At 40.5% G+C, this 25,233-nt stretch overlaps 2 protein-coding genes across 2 annotated transcripts in view; both read left to right on the top strand.

Moving 5' to 3' along the window:
- Positions 1 to 5,038: 5,038 nt before the first annotated feature.
- On the top strand, positions 5,039 to 7,979 carry LOC135547667 (GTP-binding protein RAD-like). Its single transcript, XM_064976863.1, has 5 exons — positions 5,039 to 5,143; positions 5,480 to 5,846; positions 6,353 to 6,426; positions 6,636 to 6,840; positions 7,026 to 7,979. The coding sequence occupies exons 2-5, from the start codon at positions 5,492 to 5,494 to the stop codon at positions 7,301 to 7,303; spliced, it is 912 nt and encodes a 303-aa protein (XP_064832935.1). The 5' UTR covers positions 5,039 to 5,143; positions 5,480 to 5,491; the 3' UTR covers positions 7,304 to 7,979.
- Positions 7,980 to 9,736: 1,757 nt separating this feature from the next.
- Positions 9,737 to 25,233, top strand: part of LOC135540335 (cadherin-16-like) — a 30,518-nt gene continuing 15,021 nt past the window's right edge. Inside the window, exons 1-9 of the mRNA XM_064966966.1 lie at positions 9,737 to 9,763; positions 9,911 to 10,009; positions 12,120 to 12,254; positions 12,608 to 12,737; positions 13,520 to 13,678; positions 14,193 to 14,389; positions 22,926 to 23,051; positions 24,338 to 24,488; positions 24,714 to 24,926. Coding sequence (XP_064823038.1) covers positions 9,737 to 9,763; positions 9,911 to 10,009; positions 12,120 to 12,254; positions 12,608 to 12,737; positions 13,520 to 13,678; positions 14,193 to 14,389; positions 22,926 to 23,051; positions 24,338 to 24,488; positions 24,714 to 24,926 — 1,237 coding nt within the window. The remainder of the gene's footprint in view (positions 9,764 to 9,910; positions 10,010 to 12,119; positions 12,255 to 12,607; positions 12,738 to 13,519; positions 13,679 to 14,192; positions 14,390 to 22,925; positions 23,052 to 24,337; positions 24,489 to 24,713; positions 24,927 to 25,233) is intronic.

Below are 25,233 nucleotides of genomic sequence, written 5' to 3'. Positions count from 1 at the left end.
CCCGTTGAATATGGCCAGTGTCAGTAAATGTCTGCAAAAAAGTGGAATTAAATTGTTGCCAGCAGCACAGTTACTGTCACCAACGCACTGGATAACATGAAAACGGCCTAACCAGCTCTGCTATGGTGAGTAAAATGGTCAGTGGTCTCATTTGTATCTGGAAGTAGCTAGCAAGCTAGCCAACATTAGCCGTTGTAAGATCAGAATGCTCAAATCAACCCTACACTTCGGCCTGAGCACCCAGTGTGCTCACCGAGAGCGAAACGCTCAGAATTTACAAACAGACAATCTGACAATTTCCACATTTCCTGCTCTCCTTGACAGATGATGGGAATAGTTTGTCACATTATCATCAAAATAATCTGTCAGCCCCAATATTTACATACTAGGCTGAAATGATTGTGTGATTTTATATTAGGCCTTTGTTTTGTCACACCCAGCTAGCTAAAATTAGATACTTTGAAATTACTTCACCAACGCTACAGCTAGCTAGCTGTTGATATTGCATACACATGCACTTACTTATACTTGTGTGTGTGTGTGTGTTCTAATGTGCTGAGCAAGTTGAGATGTTAGCTAAAGGTTAAACACTATTAATTTAATGTTCCAACCAAACATCCGATCTGCTCACTGTGATTAAATGTTACATGTTATAGTCATAATTACAAATATCAGATATGAAGCGGCCCACCTTCAAAAAGTTGCCAGATGGGAGCCTTGTCCTGAAAGACACCAGCCTTTATCCTTTGTATGTGCCCTCAACACCTGTGCCCTGCTGGGCCTCTGTCCGAGCCCTCGACGCCTGCTTTTACTGAGTTACAAAGGCTAGCCCTTTAATCTAACCCTTACCATAAACCTTCAACCTAACTCCTAACCTTAACCCTAACCTTTATTCCTAACCCCTAGCTAATGTTAGCCAGCTAGCTAACATTTGTAACTTTTGTATGATTGTAATTCGTAACATATAATTTGAAATTGGCTAGCAAGCTAGCCAACATTAGCTTGGGTGCTTGACTGCCGTTGTAAGATCAGAATGCTCAAATCAACCCTACTCTTCGGCCTGAGCACCCAGTGTGCTCACCGAGAGCGAAACGCTCAGAATTTACAAACAGACAATCTGACAATGCTCTGAATTTAGGAGCGCACTCTGGTAATACACATTGAATTTAAGAACACACCCCAAGTCGTACAATGTCTAACTAGTCATTTGTTAAGCTAACTAGCTAGCAAGAGGTTGCATAGCAACAGCATGAACTTCCAGTAGACAGGTGAAGAGCTAGTACGCTCAACTGAAAGCATACTGTTCGTTTATAGTATACTAAAATGAACTAATAGTATATCGTATGTAGTATATAGTCATTAAGTGTGTAGCATACAGTATTTTAGTCTGGGTATTCGAACACAGCTCATGTCTCAGTGGAGCTGACTATTCCTTGCATGACTACTTACTTACTCCTCTTAATTCCCTATGGAACAGTTAAGTACATAAGACTTTTCCTTGTGACATAGGTTATTATTGTGTCATTACCATTTTACCATTTATTTTTAAAATAAATACCTGAAAATTCAAAAGCCAGGCTTGAGAGCCTTATACTACGAATGTAGTTTGAGGAGCTAGTGAGGTAACTTTGGTCAACTCTTGAGTTTAACTTGGGATAACTGCTACCAATGAAGTGGCTCTCCTTTTAGCCAGGTACCTGAAAATGTCACTGAACTCTTCAGAACTAACCTGTTCCAGGGCAGGCTAACTCAGGGCTAACTACATGTATCATGAATGACGTGTCTGAGCCACAAGTTGAGGACCAATTAAATCAGATTCCCCCACTCTCACAAAGATTGTGTTGTTTTTGTGTGTTAAAACATTTGTTGGATCCTGTGTTTTACATTATAGCCATTAGTATATATATGATTAAATATCATCTGATGTTGGTTGTGTGAGGTGTCTGCATTTGTGCACTGGAGCATCATTATGAGATTAAACAACTGCTTGCTACTTGCCTGTTTGTGTGTGACAAGAACTGAGTAATATGGTGTGACCTGCATGTTGCAAAACGGTAGATAACAGCCCAGCAGATGCTTTGTCCTTGTGTTTGTATGTAACAATATTGAGCACATGGTGTGACTTGCTGTATCTTACAAAGTTGTGATAGGGAGGGGTGGTCATCACGATGTTTAACAGAGATGGAAAAATACTGAACAACACAATAGCAAGAACTGAGCAACTGTTCTAACTAGGCTGCGATACCAGAACAGTAAGGATCTATACATCGACGGAGGGAGAACTCCAAGAAGCGCCAAGAGGCGGGGACCCGCCTGAGCGCCTGCAATAGGCTAAGCAAGTTTAAACCACGCCCAGCCTCTACTGTGATAGGCCAACAGACGGGTTGGAACTATGTCTATCACAGTATAAAGAATACTGTTTACATACATCTTGTCAGTTCTCTGTTCTGCCCTGCGTGGTATTACAGAGAGCCCGTATATACGAAAGTTGCATTTGCCATTTATTACTTAGCTAATAAAAAAGACATAGTATAAAATCGGTGACTCATTGTTATATTTATCCTGATGCCAGATTTGAATTTACGCAACTCTAACACATTGTAATGTTAAAATACCGATGACATTACACATTTAGTAATGACAAATGCATTGCACAGTAAAACTTTTGTACAACTGAATACAATTGTTTTATCATAGGAGAGGGAAAAAGGTGCTAGTGCATTGATAACCATACCAAAGTAATCAAATAAAAACGACACTTCTAAACGTCTATTTCACACGATAACCTGCTGAATTTGCAAGATAACTTATTTTAATTTCGATTTCGGCACTAATTAAAATGTACCACTGATTTGCCCGTGGTTTGAAGTTTCAGCATTGTTTCAATGAAGAGTTCAGTGTTGGACTAGCCAGCCACGTGCGACATGCATTACATTACATTTAAGTCATTTAGCAGACGCTCTTATCCAGAGCGACTTACAAATTGGTTAATTCACCTTCTGACATCCAGTGGAACAGCCACTTTACAATAGTTCATCTAAATCATTTAAGAGGGAGAGGGGGGGGGGGGGGTGAGAAGGATTACTTATCCTATCCTATCCATGCACGCGCAGTTACAATCCTGCGGTTCTGCGGTTAGCGGTAGGCAGACAAGCAAAATCCACCGTTGTTGCGCAGATAGAACAATGAGACAGATATTTCACCGGATGTATAAATGTGAAGAATTTGCTTGGCGTTTCCAAATATGGTAGTGAGGGTAAACCCAGTGCCGGTCGTGGGAGAAGATGAAACGACATGGATTTTGTCCGACAATTTTCTCATCGATGAAACATTTGATCTCGATACAGAATTATGTTCCCAACACTAGAATCTGTTTCGAGCAGAGTGGACTAAGATGTGTTATTTAGGAGTGCGTGGTTTAGGAGTGCAAAGGCAAATTGTGATATTGAACACGCACATTTCACAGAGTAGGCGTTTCCTAACGGAAATATGCAAATATATTTATGTAAATAACAACAGCCTACACCCTGGGTTCTCACACTGAGGTGTTCATACATGTATAGCCCACAATCAGTTAACACCACTCAGACCACTCAGCAGGCTTCAGTAGGCTATGTAAACACTGACTAATCTATTATTCAATGTTAATAAAAATGTTATGCTAATGAAACTACAGGAGCAACCCAATATAACTAGTGAGTCACTGAGGACAAAACAGCTGGTACCTTAATGTGGACTTTGTTTATAAGAATGGAGAAAAACATCTCCATCTCCACACTGTTCTGCATGTGTATGTGAGTGATGGAGACAGAAGATAAAAAGATCAAGCTTCCACTGAGTCAGAGCAACCCAGTGAGTCAAACACGTTTCATAGACCACCAAAAGAAGCCCTGACAACAAAGAAAAACATCAATCAATGAAAAGATTTTACCAATACATGTTTTTGGAAACATTGTGCTATTCAACTGAAATCCTTTGGTAACTGTGACAGTTAATGCCACTTGAGAATGCGTTTAACATTAGTCTGTCCAGCAATACACCACCCAATGACTTTATGTATTGAGCATTGTCTCCAATCATGAGGAATGAGGCTTGCCAACTTGCCAGAGATAATAATGAAGTAAGCTAGTAATTCTTCCTTTGTCACTGGTCTTCTCTCCTTCTCATGAACCAGAATGGTAAAAGACAGACCCAGCAGCCTACAATAACATTGTGCATTTCACATAACCACCAGCAGATGGCGACTACAGACTAGAATAACTAACCTCAATCAGACTGATGCAGGTGAAATCATCATTATTTTGGATCGCAATGGTCTTTCTTTCCTGTCGCTTGCTGAGTCCTTTTGGATACATGTGGCCCCAGGGATATGTCTAGGCGTCGTTTTAAGTGATAATGTGTCCGATTTCTGTGGTGAACTGTCTCTTTTTTTCACATTAACCTCATTCACATCACAACTCGTGTCACCAAGGCTACGCGACCTATGGGCCGAAATGCTGAGAAGCATCTATTGGAAATGCTTGACGTCTCAGATGCTCTTGGCTAATCCACTGACAATTTGTAGCAGATCATTTATCAATTACAAACAAATCGTGTTATTTAAAAGTATTGATTGAACATGGTCAACCTTGCGAATGGCTGGGAACACCTGACTTGTCCATATACATTGTGGCGCGCGCCATCGCAAAGCACGGAGGTCGTGTCAGGTCAACTCTCCATGGCTCTGGGCCAACTGGTGTTAAAACTATGCTAGTTAGCCTACCCCTTATTGAGAGTAAATGGCCGAATTACTCTGCAAAAATAATTACATCACTGGCACGATGGCTTTGCATTGTCGGAGGGGAGAATCCCTCTGCCCGCCCGCGCATAATTTCCAATCACGTTTCTGTGGAGCGTTCCTCACTTCCTCTCCTCCCTCCCTGGCAAGATGTTACGTAGCACTATAATGAGAAGAGACGTGACTCTCAGAGGCAAACCTCATGGTGACGTCACTCGCTCGGCAACTAGATAAATACGGGGATCCGTACGGTTCACTGTATCAAACCGAAACTTCCCTTCACTGAGTGACCACGCTAACGAAAGGATAGATCACAAGTGGATTGTCTGATTCAGGATTTTGGAATACCACAGACGCACATCAAATGTAAGTTTGCTTATGGAATGGAATTATTTTGCAGTCGTGATAATACATTAATTAGGCTATTGCTGTTTCAAATAATTTGAGTTCAACTTAAATTTTAACATTGTCAATGCTCCATCAAACCCGTAATTGATATCATAGGATACAGGCACACGATTGTCTTAAATTCATTTGTTCAAATACATATGACACAAAAGTTCATATAAGCTGTGGCCAAATAAAGGATTTTTTTTTTAAATCAACATATAGGCGTAGTGATGAGAAATGCATTCTTTGTCAGAGTTGGTTGCTTTTCATGTTAACAGCGGAATCTTACTAAAGAGCGCATCTATTTCACAGACAAAAAAAAGAATGACTCTGAACAAAGGTGACAAATTGCGGAACATGGACAAAAGGAGAGGAAGCATGCCGTTTCCCATGCACCTGCAGAACCTGCACAGAAGAAGCATGCCAGTGGACGACCGCGAGATGCGCAAGGTGCAAACTGGAGAGCTGTCCAACCTCATGCGCTGCACGTCCTACACCCCCGGTGAGCCTCACCGAGACAGCTGTGTATCGGACTCGTCCGATTCCGTTATCTCCTCCGGCAGCGACTCGGAGGGACATGTGTACAAGGTGGTTCTCCTCGGCGAGCAGGGTGTCGGCAAGTCGAGCTTGGCACGTATTTTCGGTGGAGTCGAGGATGGTCACGACTGCGACGAGACAGGTGTGTGTCTGATGACGGTTACCGAAGATGATGGTGTTGAAGTTTATATAGCATTGAGAATACACCCAAAGGCAATACTTTTTTAAACAAAGAAAATAACTGTTCTCAGCACCCCATTAAAGCTAATGTACATAGGCTCTAAACTAAGTAAATAGAGGATTGGTTTCCATATCATCTTGGCACACAAGTTGAAGTACATTGATTATTGCTATTTCCATCCAGTCAGTAAGGCGCCACATATATCAAAGTACTGCTGTTGACATATACAGCCGCAGAGATAGTGGATGGGAGATATGAAAATCAATGACTGAGGGAAGGAGACAGTAATGCACAGTAGTACCCAGCACAGATACAGGCTAATTGAGAGTTAATAAGCTGTACTAAAGGCATCATGAAATGGGCAATATAAATGGGCAATAGTGAGTGAGACTTCACACTCGACCAAGTTAGTGGGTTTGTAGAATTTGGGCCAGGAGTATTTATCTGTCTGCTTGCTTTTGTTTCAGGAAACACATATGACAGATCGATCGAGGTGGACGAGGAGGAGGCGTCCATCTTGTTGTACGACATTTGGGAGCAGGTGAGGCATATAATGCAAATTATGCAATTTCAGTCTGACCCTCACTAAAATTGGTCGTAGTCATAGCATATCATTTGACGTAATGTGTAGTGCTCTAATGCTGGTGTATAATATCATATATCACTATAATAATTTTTATTTGAGCACCTGTAGCTTTTGATTAGATAAGCAATGTAGCTAATCAAATTCTATTTCTCTTTCGCCTGCAGGATAACAGTCAGTGGCTGAAGGAACAGTGCATGAGGATAGGTGACGCCTACATCATCGTCTACTCAGTGACAGACAAGTCCAGCTTTGAGAAGGCGTCAGAGCTACGCATCCAGCTACGCAGAGCTCGCCAGTCTGAAAACATTCCCATCATCCTTGTGGGCAATAAGAGCGACCTGGTGCGGTCCAGAGAAGTCTCTGTGGATGGTAAGTGACGGTGATCTCTTCTGTCCAAGGCATCTCTGTATTTGCATAGTGCTACTTATTTTAGAATGTTAAAGCTAGTATCAAGGTGTTATGCAAAGGCATAATGGTGAGGGTGAAGTCACTGTCCCCAGGGAACACTATAGATTCTCACCTGCGCCTCCCCTCTTTTTTTGTTGTTGTTGCAGAGGGCAGTGCCTGCGCTGTGGTGTTTGACTGCAAGTTCATTGAGACCTCAGCCAATCTCCACCACAACGTCAGGGACCTGTTCGAGGGCATGGTCCGGCAGATCCGACTGCGCAAAGACAGCAAGGAGGAGAACGCTCGCCGTATGGCCAACTGCAAACGACGCGAGAGCATTGGCAAGAAGGCCAAGCGTTTCCTGGGCCGTATGGTGGCCCGGAAGAACAAGAAGATGGCCTTCAGACAGAAGTCCAAGTCCTGCCATGACCTCTCGGTCCTCTGAGAGTACAGTATCTGGACTGCTTTTTTCTCTTAGGCCTTCAAGACCAGACGCTGTGTTTTTATCACTAACCCCAAGGACTGATAGAGCTGTACAGAAATGATATATTTTATTATATTAATTAAACACAACAGACATGTTCATGTTAATGATCTGCATGAGGTTTCATTTTTTTGTCTGCCTTATGTGTATGTATATTAAATCCACCAAGGCTTGTTATTTTAAACCATGAGTTGTAAGATTGCCTTGATAACGGGGGACAGTGTGTTTGGTTCTACTCCATTTAGTGTTGGTAGTATTGTATATAGCCCTCATGAAATATTAGATTATGGTACGCTGTCCTGAAAAGCAATGGAAATGTAAGCACTATGAGTGATTTCACTGCATTCTGTCACCTGGAGTCATTTTTACTTGAAACTGGGTACGCAGGTTCGTACTTTGGCCATGATACTGAGTACATGAATAATGTGTAATGGGGATTAGGCCAGGTTTTGGAAAAAATATATTATTCTATTGTCCTTACCTTCAGTCCAGATGTGAATGAAGAAAGCAATAAGTTATATTTGTCATGTGAATTTAATGTTTTGCTTTAAATACAGTTGATTTGCACTTCCTTTTAATATTTAATGATTTCCTTATGTTTACATTTGAATTTTTTTAATAAAAAAAAATGAAATACAACTATTCCATATTTTTTCTTACCCAGGTCATAAAACAATTAGGCTACACCAAAAACGAAAGGTGTATATATATATTTAAAATAGACCTCCTTGTTATTTGATTTATGTCCTCATAAATATTCATTCATTAGGTTGTTCAGTGGACTGGAGTATTGTTGACCAACAGAATTACTGGAAGGAAACAAGGTAGTAAAACATTAAACTGGAGAGTCCTGCAAACGCACTTCGTTTTTCCACACTATTCAAACCGTTCTCCCACCTTCATAGGGAACACGCACAAGATTGAGAGAAGGTAAGACAAAAGAAACATAACGTTTTCGAATGAAAATTGAGTTATAAAAATGATCATGGAGTGTTAGGTAAATAAGTGATGTTTGCCAGTCATTTTTTCAGATTTTGTGAGGTACAGGCTCTTATTCTGGCCTACAGGTTGAGTTTGAGAGAGTGTGTTTGTTTTCATTCGCCGGTCTTTGTAAATCATAATAAGACATCTAAATATTGTTCCAAGCGAATGGCTTATGGGTGTTGTGAATTGCTGTCTGCGGCGCGATGAGCGAGGCACAGGGGTTCCTACGACTTGTGCCCAGCATAATTTTATTTTGGGGTCATTTATTGGAATGCAAAATCTCATCCTTAACTCTTTCTTGTGCCAATTGCCTTCTCCTTTGTGACCATATAACACATACTATAAAGTCATAATATTTATTTATTTATTATTTTTATTGAGAGAACAATTCATTGCTAGGCTGTTTTGTGTCGCAGGTGTAATCCTGTGCTGGAAACAGAGAGTGCAGCCCGGTCTCATAGACTATACGTGACATAGTACACTCAAAATAGTATGGCTTCGGTATGGTTACGCAAGACAGAAGGCTACTTAAGGCAAAAACTAAAGGAGGAGTGTTGGTCGGGTGCATAACTTTGTAACTACTTACTATTTTTTTGTGACTTTGCAACTACTTAGCATGTTAGTTAACCCTTCCCCTAACCATTATTAACCCCTAACCTAGCTAATGTTAGCCACCTAGCTAACATTAGTGTTAGCCACCTAGCGAACGTTAGTGTTAGCCACCTAGCGAACGTTAGTGTTAGCCACCTAGCTAAATTTAGCCAAAACAAATTGTAATTCGTAACATATCATTCAAATTTGTAACATATTGAACAAATTGTAATTCATAAAATATCACACAAATTGGAATTCGCAACATATAGAAATTGTAATTTGAAACATAAACTAATTTGAGTGACCCAGATTTTAATTTACTATGTTACGTCTACCCTTGAGTCCAGGTTGCAGGGTTAGTTCAGCTTTTAGGTCTGTGAATGTGATGAGACATTAATGTACCATGTAGGCCTACTGCCTGTGGCTACTGAGTATATGTTTAACCTAACAGGCATTTAAATGAAACATTTTCTTGCACAGGTGTAGGCCTATTGAAGTTGTATTTTTTTACTTTATTTTTTTTTTAAGATGGTTGATTCCACAGATTGCTAGGTCTAGTTTTTTTTTATAATTTAAAAGATTAGTAAAATAGAATAGTTGCACATGTAGCATTCACACTGTTTTTTTCTCTGTCATTCTCTTTCTCCATCTTTCTTTCTCTGCTTTATAACAGTGAGAATCAATCAGTAACAAGACAGAAATGATAGAAACCATGTGTTCCCAAACGTAAACGATAACCACTGTTTGATTGGAAATGTTGTGCATCCTGACTTTACAGATATACAGTTACAGAAACACATGACTAGAAGATAAGTTATGTCCATCTTTATCATTACACTGACTGTAAGTATGCTTCCTTTGAATGTGGCCTTTACAAGTTATTATAGCAATCTCAGATTATTATACTCTTTTTATACTGTTTTTGTGAAAACAAACTTCAACTAAATTATTGAAATTCATGCTGTCCTTTGTCTCCTTGGAATTGTGTAGTTGGTGGTACTTCAGACTCCTGCACAGTGCTCAGGGGCCAATCTTAAAATTGGCGTCCCTGAAAACTATGATGGTATTTTCCCATGGTACCTGGCTAAGGTAAGACATTTCAGTTCGATTGACCATTAATGCAAAAAAACAAAAAAAAACATTTACAACAAAGCAGCTTGCTTATTGGGAAATAATAATTAAGGAATAATTCTCTCCATATTGCTGCCAGTCTGTGTGATGCATCATACCCTGGGCCTGCTGAGATTGATGTATTAATGGCTGTATGCAAGTTAAAGAGAGAGAAGGGCCATACAATGTTTCGCTCTTGCACTACACTCAGTGCTCAAGATATAATTATGACGGAGCTACTCCCGCATAGCCCCCTCATCCCGAAACAAAAATTGGAACGCCTCTGGCTGTCTGTTCAATGCTAGACCATCAGCCCTGCATTCATGGAAGGAGGATTCTTTTCAAAATGGCACTTATAAATCATCAGGTTTGTCCCGGCTGTGCATGTGTTTGACACTGTAATTGGACGCCTTTTTGAGTCCAGTCAACGTTCTTCCCTTTTGCATGATGTATGATCAAAACACATCTCAGATTCACTTTAATGGTGGACATGGTGGAGGTCAGATAATTGGCACAACTTAGTGTTAGGGTGGAAAGGACAACATTATTACTGAAAAATGTGTGTTCTTGAGCAGAAAAGGCACTGACAGAGTTGTTTTCTCACCTGTTTTACTATCTGAACGGCTCTGATCTTCTCAGATATTCTGCTCTGGCACATGATAGCTGTTTTGTTTTATCACAGCATGAATGCAAGAATGAAAAAGGTACATTTCTGTCATGAAAACATTTGCATTTCATGTCAACACATTAGAGGCATAACAAGAGAAGAATGTTTGGTTTTGAACGATTAGCTACTTTGTCAACCACTGCATAGTCACATAGTCATAGTCTGCATATACACTTTTCAGCCTGTTGGTCTAAAATTAGGTTATGGGGCAGTCAAAAAATACGTTTCCCAGACTAAATCAAAATGTTGGGTTCTCGGGAGTTAAACGCATGCTGAGATCATTGGCACGGCTGTGGCGGTTGAGAGCCAGTTGCTATGTGGTATGTGAAGCCGTAAAACATGCAGTGCTGATTGGAAACGCGAGATCACCAGCATGCTGCTGTTTTATAGGCTGCTCTAACCATGCAACAATAACACCATACCAGGCCAGGCTGCATGACAGTCCTCTACGACAGACAGTCACACAGCACCATGACTAGGATACCCATTCATACCTGACCATGGCAGGGCCAGACATGGGCATTGTGGGTCTGGACCAGAGGGCGTCTGTTTCGTGACAGCCCCTCTGCCAGCAGCTTGTGACACCCTTGAGAACAAACTGTCAGCGGTGAACAAGTTTTCCATAAGGGGGAAAATATCAACGGTCATTATGACACATAACCGCTCACTCAAAAGATTCAAAAGGATTGCCAGATGGAGCTACACATACACATACTCAACCATTTACACATCATAGAATGGGTGAATGTTCAATTTACTTTTTATGAACAGAGCAAAAACACATTACACAAGGCCCAGAGATCTCCTGTGCTTGCAGTGACATAGTTATCTTTTCAACTTTGATGTAAAAGGTCAACATTTGCCCACACAGAGTAAGCAGAAGTTTTATTTTACCTGCACATGTGACTCTTGCCGAGAATACTAAAGTTAAAGTCTAATTGTATTGAAGATATCAAGGCACAAGGTGAGACGCAGATGCAGACACAGGAGGCAGATGGTTGGAGTTTTACAATGTTTATTAATCCAAAGGGGTAGGCAAGAGAATGGTCGTGGACAGGCAAAAAGGTCAAAACCAGATCAGAGTCTAATAGGTACCGAAAGGCAGGCAGAATCAAGGTCAGGCCAGGCAGGATGATCAGGCAGGTAGGAAAATAGTCCAGAGTCAGGCAGAAGTCAGAACTGGGAGGACTATAAAAAGAGAACGGAAAAGGAGTACAGGAAAAACACGATGATTGACTTGACAAAACATACAAGACGATCTGGCACTGAGAGACAGGAAACACAGGGATAAATACACTGGGGAAAATAAGCAACACCTGGAGGGGGTGGAGACAATCACTTTTGAACAGGTGAAACAGATCAGGGTGTGACAGAAGAGGGACTTGTAAATTTAAGTAATATTTTTGTTCTTGTCCAACACAGCTCCCTAACCTCCCAGCAACCTCCACTGACGTGGTGGTGACAGGGGACGATGAGGGGATCTTTGGAGTTGAGGCAGGATTTCTTTACGCCTTGAAGCCTCTGGACAGAGAGAAGCAGCCATCTTACTCTCTGCAGGTTGACAGTCACACATTCATGGCATTATCTAAGCATGTAGTGATTTGTTTACAATACATGTGATTATGACCTGTGAGAATTCAATGAACGAAATTATAATCATCCTCATCAAAAATACCATAAACTTGAATGCAAAATATTGCAATGATTTGTTTTAATTGGGGTGTATTATCTCTGGCTTGAGAGAAACAATGTCCTCAAACAATGTACTGTCGAGCAACACCAAATGAGACATAGACTCCTTAGTTAATTACAATCAAAGTAGATCTTCAGGCTACCTTCCGTATGTGTCTATATTAACTTATATTTGCCCTTCATACTTACAGTTTGCATTTACTTTGTGCTTTTCAAAGGTGTCCTTCTCAGCATCCGTGCAGTCGCAGAGCTTTATGGTGGAAGTATGCGTCATTGACAAAAACGACAACGTGCCTGTGTTTATCGAGGAGAGCATGAGAGGCAGTGTGCAGCTGGGACTTCTGAAAGGTTGGTTGTACTAGCCAGAACATAGAGCCCATCCACCATTCAGGAGAAAACAAATACCGGAGTTCACAGAAGGGATTTTAATTTGTGACACATTCATGAGTTTATTTCTTAATACACACTGATGAGTGATGTTTTGCATTGTCTGAATCTTTATGACTTACACATGAATAGTATCACCTGAACTATCCACATGGCTCTAGTGAAGGACATTTACGGTATGTGTATTAGAAGTAGAGGTGATGTGCTTCATCTTTTTTTATTGAAGTCTTACTACAGTCTGATCTTGGGCTATTGTGGGGTAGTTCTTTGAGTTCTTGCGTCAGAGATGACTCAAGCGTCTGGATTTATGTCATTGAGGAGACTCGCGTTTGAGTGGAGGGAGATGTGTGCGTGTGTGAGCATCACACCACCAGATAATAGTGGGTTACCATTGATTACATTGTGACATGACCTTCAGGAAATTGGAGAAATTGAAGAGCAGACTTTACATTGAGAGGATATTACATTAATAACCCCATAAAGTGATCCTCTATTCAAATGAACTACAGTAGATACAAATATGTTAACAAGTAATGTTTTTACCAAATGCAAAGCCATGACAAATGATGTTAGAATAAAGTCAGAAGGTTATCATAATTAAATCAAGATTGTCCAGGAGGAATACTAGCATTTCGACTGTGTAAGGATGTTTCACTATAAGAACGAGTCATTGTCATGCTAGTCAAATCACAGTGTGAATGTACACAGCGGTAGAGAAGCTTGTCTCTCTGTCTCTTGGCTAGGGATCTCATTCATGCAGGTGGGGGCATCTGACTGTGACGACCGTAACACAGCCCATGCTGACCTGCGCTTCAGCCTGATGGACCAGACCCCCAGGATCCCCTCCAGTCACATGTTCTTCATAGACTCTGTGACCGGAGAGGTGTCTCTCACTGAGGACGGTGAGTTACAGGCCCCTCACTCAGCTGCCCTGTTTTATTCTACATGGTATTGTCTTAATTTTCTCTGTTCACTGTTAAATGAATTACTTAGTACACCCCTTCTCAATCCACATACACACACGGGCACAATCCACATACACACACACACATTCCCGTACACACACACACACACATACGTACACACATACACATGTACACCAGTTAAATCTGATTTTAAAAAGTCCCAATTTTGACAGTGCCGGTGTAATTTCCAGATTTATTGACTATTTCTGCACAGTGCTGGTGCCCTTATGTTACAGCTTGACTGAAGCTAGACAACACTAACAACACCAATCCAACCCATTGGCTGCCGCTGTAGGGGCCATTTAACTGTGAAATTATCTAATTAGTCTTTATGATGTACTTGTTAGTGGGTTATTAACAATGTTTTCCCGCTTTTTTCAACGTGCTGTCTGTGAACAACGTAATGCAGCTCTCTTATTGTAATATATTGATATGTGTGTGTGTGTTCCAGGGGCTTCCACCCTGGACCCAGAGATGTGTGGTCGCTACAAGCTGTCAGTGATGGTGAAAGACATGGGGGGGAAACCCAACGCTTTCTTCTCCACGGGCATCGTGACAGTGGAGGTGACGGGGAACACCTGGGCGTCACCGGACCCTGTTCGCCTCCAGGAGAACCTCCCTGGACCCTATCCCATCCCCATCTCACAGGTAGAACCTCCATGGACCCTATCCCATCCCCATCTCACAGGTAGAACCTCCCTGGACCCTATCCCATCCCCATCTCACAGGTAGAACCTCCCTGGACCCTATCCCATCCCCATCTCACAGGTAGAACCTCCCTGGACCCTATCCCATCCCCATCTCACAGGTAGAACCTCCCTGGACCCTATCCCATCCCCATCTCACAGGTAGAACCTCCCTGGACCCTATCCCATCCCCATCTCACAGGTAGAACCTCCCTGGACCCTATCCCATCCCCATCTCACAGGTAGAACCTCCCTGGACCCTATCCCATCCCCATCTCACAGGTAGAACCTTCCTGGACCCTATCCCATCCCCATCTCACAGGTAGAACCTCCCTGGACCCTATCCCATCCCCATCTCACAGGTAGAACCTCCCTGGACCCTATCCCATCCCCATCTCACAGGTAGAACCTCCCTGGACCCTATCCCATCCCCATCTCACAGGTAGAACCTCCCTGGACCCTATCCCATCCCCATCTCACAGGTAGAACCTCCCTGGACCCTATCCCATCCCCATCTCACAGGTAGAACCTCCCTGGACCCTATCCCATCCCCATCTCACAGGTAGAACCTCCCTGGACCCTATCCCATCCCCATCTCACAGGTAGAACCTCCCTGGACCCTATCCCATCCCCATCTCACAGGTAGAACCTCCCTGGACCCTATCCCATCCCCATCTCACAGGTAGAACCTCCCTGGACCCTATCCCATCCCCATCTCACAGGTAGAACCTCCCTGGACCCTATCCCATCCCCATCTCACAGGTAGAACCTACCTGGACCCTGGACTCTGACAAATATCAACCACTGTGAACTTTCATCCAGTATTTTATTTGACTGTTCATTGTAAAATGTAATAATGGAATGGAATGGGTGAACCCCCCGGGGTTTCCTAAGAGACCAAGGTGTGCATTTTTAACGTCCTTCATACCCCTAGGCTTTCCCCTGCCTGAGTCACTGCAGCCTGAGGTTCCGTTCCCGCTGTTGGTGTGTGTGCGTCTGTGTGTGTGTGTGTGTGTGTGTGTCTATAATGTCAAAGATTGTTCAATCAAACCTCACACTTTGTTTCTGACTTAGCGGTTGTGATTGAATAGTCTCTGTGCTCTGTGCGGGGCCAGTGTCTCTGTATCTGCACCTGGTCTTCTTTACAGTCTGACCTTTAGCTTGTTATTCAACATTTATAATATCAGCCACGGCCCAGTGCTTGCATCAGCACCAAATCACTAAAGCTGTGTAAATAACTGGAAACATCTGATACTATCAGAAAGAGGAAAACAGGACATTCTGTAACTACTCAGTAGTATGGATCTTCTCTGCATCTCTATCAACATTTATTAGTCTGGAAAACAATAGTCTGTGTTCTATATGTAGGTGATTACAACAATGGAACAATAGTCTGTTTTCTATATATAGGTGCTTACAACAATGGAACAATAGTCTGTTTTCTATATATAGGTGCTTACAACAATGGAACAATAGTCTGTGTTCTATATATAGGTGCTTACAACAATGGAACAATAGTTGTGTTCTATATATAGGTGCTTACAACAATGGAACAATAGTCTGTTTTCTATATATAGGTGCTTACAGCAATGGAACAATAGTTTGTGTTCTATATATAGGTGCTTACAACAATGGAACAATAGTCTGTGTTCTATATATAGGTGCTTACAACAATGGAACAATAGTCTGTTTTCTATATATAGGTGCTTACAGCAATGGAACAATAGTTTGTGTTCTATATATAGGTGCTTACAACAATGGAACAATAGTTGTGTTCTATATATAGGTGCTTACAACAATGGAACAATAGTCTGTTTTCTATATATAGGTGCTTAAAACAATGGAACAATAGTCTGTTTTCTATATATAGGTGCTTACAACAATAGAACAATAGTTTGTGTTCTATATATAGGTGCTTACAACAATGGAACAATAGTCTGTTTTCTATATATAGGTGCTTAAAACAATGGAACAATAGTCTGTTTTCTATATATAGGTGCTTACAACAATGGAACAATAGTTTGTGTTCTATATATAGGTGCTTACAACAATGGAACAATAGTCTGTGTTCTATATATAGGTGCTTACAACAATGGAACAATAGTCTGTGTTCTATATATAGGTGCTTACAACAATGGAACAATAGTCTGTGTTCTATATATATGCTATACAACAATGGAACAATAGTCTGTGTTCTATATATAAAGTGCTTACAACAATGGAACAATAGTCTGTTTTCTATATAAAGGTGCTTACAACAATGGAACAATAGTCTGTGTTCTTATATATGCTCTACAACAATGGAACAATAGTCTGTGTTCTATATATAGGTGCTTACAACAATGGAACAATAGTCTGTTTTCTATATATAGGTGCTTACAACAATGGAACAATAGTTTGTGTTCTATATATAGGTGCTTACAACAATGGAACAATAGTCTGTGTTCTATATATAGGTGCTTACAACAATGGAACAATAGTCTGTGTTCTATATATAGGTGCTTACAACAATGGAACAATAGTCTGTGTTCTATATATAGGTGCTTACAACAATGGAACAATAGTCTGTGTTCTATATATAGGTGCTTACAACAATGGAACAATAGTCTGTTTTCTATATATAGGTGCTTACAACAATGGAACAATAGTCTGTGTTCTATATATAGGTGCTTACAACAATGGAACAATAGTCTGTGTTCTATATATAGGTGCTTACAACAATGGAACAATAGTCTGTTTTCTATATATAGGTGCTTACAACAATGGAACAATAGTTTGTGTTCTATATATAGGTGCTTACAACAATGGAACAATAGTCTGTGTTCTATATATAGGTGCTTTCAACAATGGAACAATAGTCTGTGTTCTATATATAGGTGCTTACAACAATGGAACAATAGTCTGTTTTCTATATATAGGTGCTTACAACAATGGAACAATAGTCTGTTTTCTATATATAGGTGCTTACAACAATGGAACAATAGTTTGTGTTCTATATATAGGTGCTTACAACAATGGAACAATAGTCTGTGTTCTATATATATGTGCTTACAACAATGGAACAATAGTCTGTGTTCTATATATAGGTGCTTACAACAATGGAACAATAGTCTGTTTTCTATATATAGGTGCTTACAACAATGGAACAATAGTCTGTTTTCTATATATAGGTGCTTACAACAATGGATCAATAGTCTGTGTTCTATATATAGGTGCTTAAACAATGGAACAATAGTCTGTGTTCTATATATAGGTGCTTACAACAATGGAACAATAGTCTGTTTTCTATATATAGGTGCTTACAACAATGGAACAATAGTCTGTGTTCTATATATAGGTGCTTACAACAATGGAACAATAGTTGTGTTCTATATATAGGTGCTTACAACAATGGAACAATAGTCTGTTTTCTATATATAGGTGCTTACAACAATGGAACAATAGTCCGTGTTCTATATATAGGTGCTTACAACAATGGATCAATAGTCTGTGTTCTATATATAGGTGCTTAAACAATGGAACAATAGTCTGTGTTCTATATATAGGTGCTTACAACAATGGAACAATAGTCTGTTTTCTATATATAGGTGCTTACAACAATGGAACAATAGTCTGTGTTCTATATATAGGTGCTTACAACAATGGAACAATAGTCTGTTTTCTATATATAGGTGCTTACAACAATGGAACAATAGTTTGTGTTCTATATATAGGTGCTTACAACAATGGAACAATAGTTGTGTTCTATATATAGGTGCTTACAACAATGGAACAATAGTCTGTTTTCTATATATAGGTGCTTACAACAATGGAACAATAGTCTGTTTTCTATATATAGGTGCTTACAACAATGGAACAATAGTCTGTTTTCTATATATAGGTGCTTACAACAATGGAACAATAGTCTGTTTTCTATATATAGGTGCTTACAACAATGGAACAATAGTCTGTGTTCTATATATAGGTGCTTATAACAATGGAACAATAGTCTGTGTTCTATATATAGGTGCTTACAACAATGGAACAATAGTCTGTGTTCTATATATAGGTGCTTACAACAATGGAACAATAGTCTGTGTTCTATATATAGGTGCTTACAACAATGGAACAATAGTCTGTTTTCTATATATAGGTGCTTACAACAATGGAACAATAGTCTGTGTTCTATATATATGTGCTTACAACAATGGAACAATAGTCTGTGTTCTATATATAGGTGCTTACAACAATGGAACAATAGTCTGTTTTCTATATATAGGTGCTTACAACAATGGAACAATAGTCTGTTTTCTATATATAGGTGCTTACAACAATGGATCAATAGTCTGTTTCTATATATAGGTGCTTAAACAATGGAACAATAGTCTGTGTTCTATATATAGGTGCTTACAACAATGGAACAATAGTCTGTTTTCTATATATAGGTGCTTACAACAATGGAACAATAGTCTGTGTTCTATATATAGGTGCTTACAACAATGGAACAATAGTTGTGTTCTATATATAGGTGCTTACAACAATGGAACAATAGTTGTGTTCTATATATAGGTGCTTACAACAATGGAACAATAGTCTGTTTTCTATATATAGGTGCTTACAACAATGGAACAATAGTCCGTGTTCTATATATAGGTGCTTACAACAATGGATCAATAGTCTGTGTTCTATATATAGGTGCTTAAACAATGGAACAATAGTCTGTGTTCTATATATAGGTGCTTACAACAATGGAACAATAGTCTGTTTTCTATATATAGGTGCTTACAACAATGGAACAATAGTCTGTTTTCTATATGTAGGTGCTTACAACAATGGAACAATAGTTTGTGTTCTATATATGGGTGCTTACAACAATGGAACAATAGTCTGTTTTCTATATATAGGTGCTTACAACAATGGAACAATAGTCTGTGTTCTATATATATGTGCTTACAACAATGGAACAATAGTCTGTGTTCTATATATAGGTGCTTACAACAATGGAACAATAGTCTGTTTTCTATATATAGGTGCTTACAACAATGGAACAATAGTCTGTTTTCTATATATAGGTGCTTACAACAATGGATCAATAGTCTGTGTTCTATATATAGGTGCTTAAACAATGGAACAATAGTCTGTGTTCTATATATAGGTGCTTACAACAATGGAACAATAGTCTGTTTTCTATATATAGGTGCTTACAACAATGGAACAATAGTTTGTGTTCTATATATAGGTGCTTACAACAATGGAACAATAGTTGTGTTCTATATATAGGTGCTTACAACAATGGAACAATAGTCTGTTTTCTATATATAGGTGCTTACAACAATGGAACAATAGTCTGTTTTCTATATATAGGTGCTTACAACAATGGAACAATAGTCTGTGTTCTATATATAGGTGTTTACAACAATGGAACAATAGTCTGTGTTCTATATATAGGTGCTTACAACAATGGAACAATAGTCTGTTTTCTATATATAGGTGCTTACAACAATGGAACAATAGTCTGTGTTCTATATATAGGTGCTTACAACAATGGAACAATAGTCTGTGTTCTATATATAGGTGCTTACAACAATGGAACAATAGTCTGTTTTCTATATATAGGTGCTTACAACAATGGAACAATAGTCTGTGTTCTATATATAGGTGCTTACAACAATGGAACAATAGTCTGTTTTCTATATATAGGTGCTTACAACAATGGAACAATAGTTTGTGTTCTATATATAGGTGCTTACAACAATGGAACAATAGTTGTGTTCTATATATAGGTGCTTACAACAATGGAACAATAGTCTGTTTTCTATATATAGGTGCTTACAACAATGGAACAATAGTCTGTTTTCTATATATAGGTGCTTACAACAATGGAACAATAGTCTGTTTTCTATATATAGGTGCTTACAACAATGGAACAATAGTCTGTGTTCTATATATAGGTGCTTACAACAATGGAACAATAGTTGTGTTCTATATATAGGTGGTTACAACAATGGAACAATAGTCTGTGTTCTATATATAGGTGCTTACAAAAATGGAACAATAGTCTGTTTTCTATATATAGGTGCTTACAACAATGGAACAATAGTCTGTGTTCTATATATAGGTGCTTACAAAAATGGAACAATAGTCTGTTTTCTATATATAGGTGCTTATAACACTGGAACAATAGTCTGTGTTCTATATATAGGTGCTTACAACAATGGAACAATAGTCTGTTTTCTATATATAGGTGCTTGCAACAATGGAACATGGTCAGAAATGCAAACTCGAGACCTTAAGACAGTAATGCAAACTTGAGAACATAAAGTCATGATTTGCTGCAAATATGTGTATTTCTACATTTCAGTGTGGTCTGTGGGTGTCGCCACAGTAACTCCCCTCCTCCTCCTCTTCTCCCTCTCCTCCTCCTCTCACTCACGCCAGTGCCATCCGCCCACTGAAAACGTGTGGACTCAAAACATGGGCCGATTTGATCTTTTTTCACATTTTCAATGCCAATTTACCAACATAAAATAAAATCCATCCAAATGTGGACAGGCAAAATCTCAAGCAAATCCTCCTAATCTCTGCCGGAAAACATAAATGTGTGTGTCTATGTGCGTTGGTGAGAGAGAGAGAGAGAGAGAGAGAGAATGTGCTAGAGGTTGTACTCTAGAGCTCTTCACAGCTCAGAGGCAGGGTCGGGGAGGTGGGCTGCTGACAGAAAAGCATGGCTCAGGTTTAAAGTACAAGATGACTCTGTTCTTGATATTCTCAAACCCTCACAAAACTAGAAGCTTCTTTTAAATCTGATTGCAAAATACTAATAATATATGCCCTTTAGCAGACGCTTTTATCCACAGTCATGCGTGCATATATTTTATGGATGGGTGGTCCCGGGAATCAAACCCACTACCTTGGCTTTACAAGCGTCATGCTCTAACAACTGAGCCAAGAGCTACAAAGGTCCACAAATCATCATGATGTATACTATTTTATCATGATGTTTACTATTTTATACTGCGATGTAAATATTGTATTGGCTATTACTTGTGTTTTTTTACAGTGCATTTACTTAGTAGTAATCTGTTTGTCAACATGCTATTACTATATTATAATTACAGTTGTTGGGGCAGCACATAACACCACATCTGCATGTCCATGTAAAGGGTTAACAGTGTAGAATCCACCACTGGAGATGATGCCTACATGATGGGAAAAGCCTCTCTCCACCCCCTCTGCATTTACCACCATGTGTATGGAGGCGGTAGGACTCATAGCTGTGCTGTTACCAAGCAGATGGGGGGGTCATGTCGAAAGACTGAGTATGGCTGGGAGCCCTTTACTATCAGCAGCATGGAAAGTCGTGTTTCTACTCAGTAAAATGTTGTGAGACACATAAAGCGTTATCGTGCATTTTTCTTTCAAAATATTTTCCTTCAAGTCATTGAGATTGATACAAATGTGAAAACGGCACATTTCAAAGTTTTGAAGAAAAATATACAAAGTTACAAAGTTCTACCCGATGACATCATCAAACGTGAAAACATTTTAAAAATTGTGATTTTCAAACACTGTGAGAATTTCTTGGTGACGTGAGGAGCAAGAAAAGACTTTCCCTCTGGCTAGAAACTCGTTGCAGGTTTTGAAAATCACTGATGTCACAGATGCATTTTGAGGACTTTTCTTCTTATCTTTTTAACCACAGATCATAGAAACATGCCGTTTTCACATATGTAGACACCAGTATGATGCTGGAGATAATGAATATGAGGTTGAAAAGTGTCGGAATTTCCCTTTAAGACTGCTTATTCACAAGGAGACAGAGAAGACAGAGCGTGCACTGCAAGCTGTTAAAAAAAGCACCGAAAACAAAACATTCAGCTACAGTGTACTCTACTCATATCCATTTTTAGAACAACCAAGTCATTAATAACATTGTTATATACTACATCTCTTCAAAGTACTGAGGCCCTGAAATACCATGACACTGGGAGGACAGCAGTCGTGAGAAGAGGGGCTTGTGTATACACAGCCTCAGTGTTTGGGGAGCCAGCTTCAAAACAATGGAGTGGAGTGTGACAGTGTGTTGAGGAGATGCGCATGCCCCCTGTGTCTCTGCCGGCGACCTCTCCTTCTTGGGTGCTGTTTCATGGGGTCCTCTGAGCCAATCATACCCTGTCCGGCCCTGTGGTTTAAATCAGTGGAAGCTCCCCATCCAACATGTATGAGCTTTTGTTTTGGAAGGGGTCACTGGTCCTCATCACTTCCTGTACATTGACTCAGCACTTTTATCACAACAGGTTAAACACCTCACAGGTTTTTACTAAAGGTAAAATGTACCTTTAGTCTCATGTACCTAGGCTTTCTAGTAAAGCCTTGGTACATGAGAGAGACAGAGAGTGGGAACAGTGGAAGGGGGGGGATCAATCCTACAATCCCGCAGTGCAGAGAGAACGTTGAATTGACCATGTTCAGTTTATGAGCTGTTCTGTGCTTTCCCTGCTTCCCTATGCTGTGTCTAGGTGAAGTGGAGTGGAGGTCTGGTAGAGTATAGCCTGGAGGGGGAATTCCCAGAGATGCTGTTCACTGTCAGCAGAGAGGGAGTCATCTCTCTCAACGCCCCACTAGACAGAGAGACTCAGGACCAGGTGAGTGACCACACATTTTTCATTCATATTGTATCGTACCTCCTGTCTTTATCATATAGTAAGGACTTGTTAGGGCTGCGAACGCATAGTCATGGCATGTGATGTACAACTACACTGTAAGGACAGAGGAAAATCTGGGTAAACAAGAAAAGGAGCGTCATGATTCAAATCCCAACGTGTCTTTTTTCCTCCTCTGCAGTTTGCCAAGAAGCTAAACTCCAAAGCTGTACAGGATTAGATAAACATCACTTTTTGGCACAGGTTGACTTTGAGTTCATTCTGCAGAGTAGCAAGCAACGTGTCTGGCCAGAGACCTTACTGCTCACTGGTCTGACACAAGGAAAAATACATCACTGTATTGGATGTGCTGTTTCTACAGAAAGCCCTCAGAGAGTCTATTCTGTATGAACTATACCTATAGTACAGTAATTATAAAGCTGGACACACACCCACTTCCCTCCTTCTCCTCTCTCCCTACCTGGCAGTGACTGTCACCTATCATGATGGAGTTGTCATGTTCCATCATGCATCACACTGAGTCACAGCCTATCGATCCACCTCCTCACACAACACGAGTGAGGCAGTCCAGGTTCCCTGATTGAGATGGTTCCCCGCTGACTGACTGAGACTCATATGTCAGTGACATGTGACTCTTACAGCTGATGGAGGGAAGAGGGAGGAGAGGAGGAAGGGGATGCATGCACATGTACAGTACCTCTCGCTTGGTGTCGACAGAGTTGCGTGCCCGTATAGGGCGCAGAGATGATGAATCATCTCTGGATGTGTCAAAGAAGGCGCTATACAAGCAAAATGCCTCAGTTCTGTGAGCTGAGTAGCAGTCAAGGAATGAATGGACACGCTGAGTGTTGGCACTGTCACTGCCTATCGTTAACCTAATGGCTTCATCTTCTAAAGACAGGTCGGAGTGAAAGGGGGAACCCCCTTCCCTCTTTCACTCCGACCTGTGGGTGGGGGGTGAGCAATCTGCACTCTAAAAAAGCAACAACTTATTTCATTCACACACATACACCCCACATACCTCCAACCCGCCATCTATTCTAAGAAAGCTCAATATATAATGAATACAAAATTGTTGTGGCTTCATCTCAGACTATGGTTCAAGTGTGTAATTGTGCCACGTTCAATACAGAACATAAAGATCTTTCCTGGCTGAGAGCTGGCACTTTGTGTTATGTCTGTCTGTGGTCTCACTGTGTGTCCAGGCAGGGAGATTTGATCTGGACACTTTGTAAAAGCACATGACCCCATGTGCCTCTGTCTGTTAGTTCCAGATCAGTATCGTGGTGGAGCGTCCGGATGGCAGGGAGATCGCCAAGCCTGTGGAGCTGAGGGTGATGGTGGGCGATGCCAACGACAACAGGCCCACGTTCCCTACCACACAGTACCACACCGTGGTCAAGGAGCTCGCCCCACGGGGTGAGGCACAACCCTCAGAACACTCTTTTAACACACACCTACAGACAACTCTGGAACATACTGGATCGCAAAGGCCTTTTGTTTACGCTTGAAACTAAATACTCCAAAATAAAAAACCATGGAGAAATTCATCAGTACGCTCAAAATAGGATTCTGTGTTTCTCACTCAAAGAAAAGTTGTTTTTGCCCACACACTAATCTGTGAGGACTTTGCTCTTTTCCCAGGGACGGAAATCCTCACAGTTCAAGCAGCCGACAACGATGATCCGAAAACAGATAACGTGAGGATCTTCTACCGGCTGGTTGGCCAGATCCCAGAGAGCCCTCGTGCCTTGTTCCGGGTGGACCGTGACTCTGGGGTCATCTCAGTGCAGGCAGACAACCTGGAGGGAGCCGCCCCACAGTACACACTGACCATCACTGCCGAGGACGCTAAAGGTGACCAACAGTACTGCATGGCAATGTGGTTCTGTGGTGTTAGGGAGAGGGGTGAGGGATTACTTCCACAAAGATAATGTATACATAGTACAATGTAAAGATAATCCAGAGATACTCTATAGTAGTAACCTATTGTGATATGTAGACACGGGTGCAGTGGTAGTGTAAATTAGTTTTAGACGAGCAGATGTAACGTTGGAGGTTTTCCCTCTGCTTCCTTTGAGGAGAATATTGTTTAAATATGACACTGCAGTGACTGATGATCATGATTAAGACTGAGGGCTTCAGTATGAAAGAGGCATGCCAA

Source organism: Oncorhynchus masou, chromosome 1, assembly GCF_036934945.1.
Source record: "Oncorhynchus masou masou isolate Uvic2021 chromosome 1, UVic_Omas_1.1, whole genome shotgun sequence".
Lineage (NCBI taxonomy): Eukaryota > Metazoa > Chordata > Actinopteri > Salmoniformes > Salmonidae > Oncorhynchus > Oncorhynchus masou.
Note: the sequence above shows the minus strand (reverse complement) of the source record. Positions and strands in the feature narration are given on the sequence as shown.

Coding starts and splice junctions, on each gene's coding strand:
- LOC135547667 (XM_064976863.1), top strand. CDS start 5,492: ATGACTCTGAACAAAGGTGACAAATTGCGGAACATGGACAAAAGGAGA. Junction 5,847..6,352: donor TCACGACTGCGACGAGACAG/GTGTGTGTCTGA, acceptor CTTTTGTTTCAG/GAAACACATATGACAGATCG. Junction 6,841..7,025: donor CAGAGAAGTCTCTGTGGATG/GTAAGTGACGGT, acceptor TTGTTGTTGCAG/AGGGCAGTGCCTGCGCTGTG.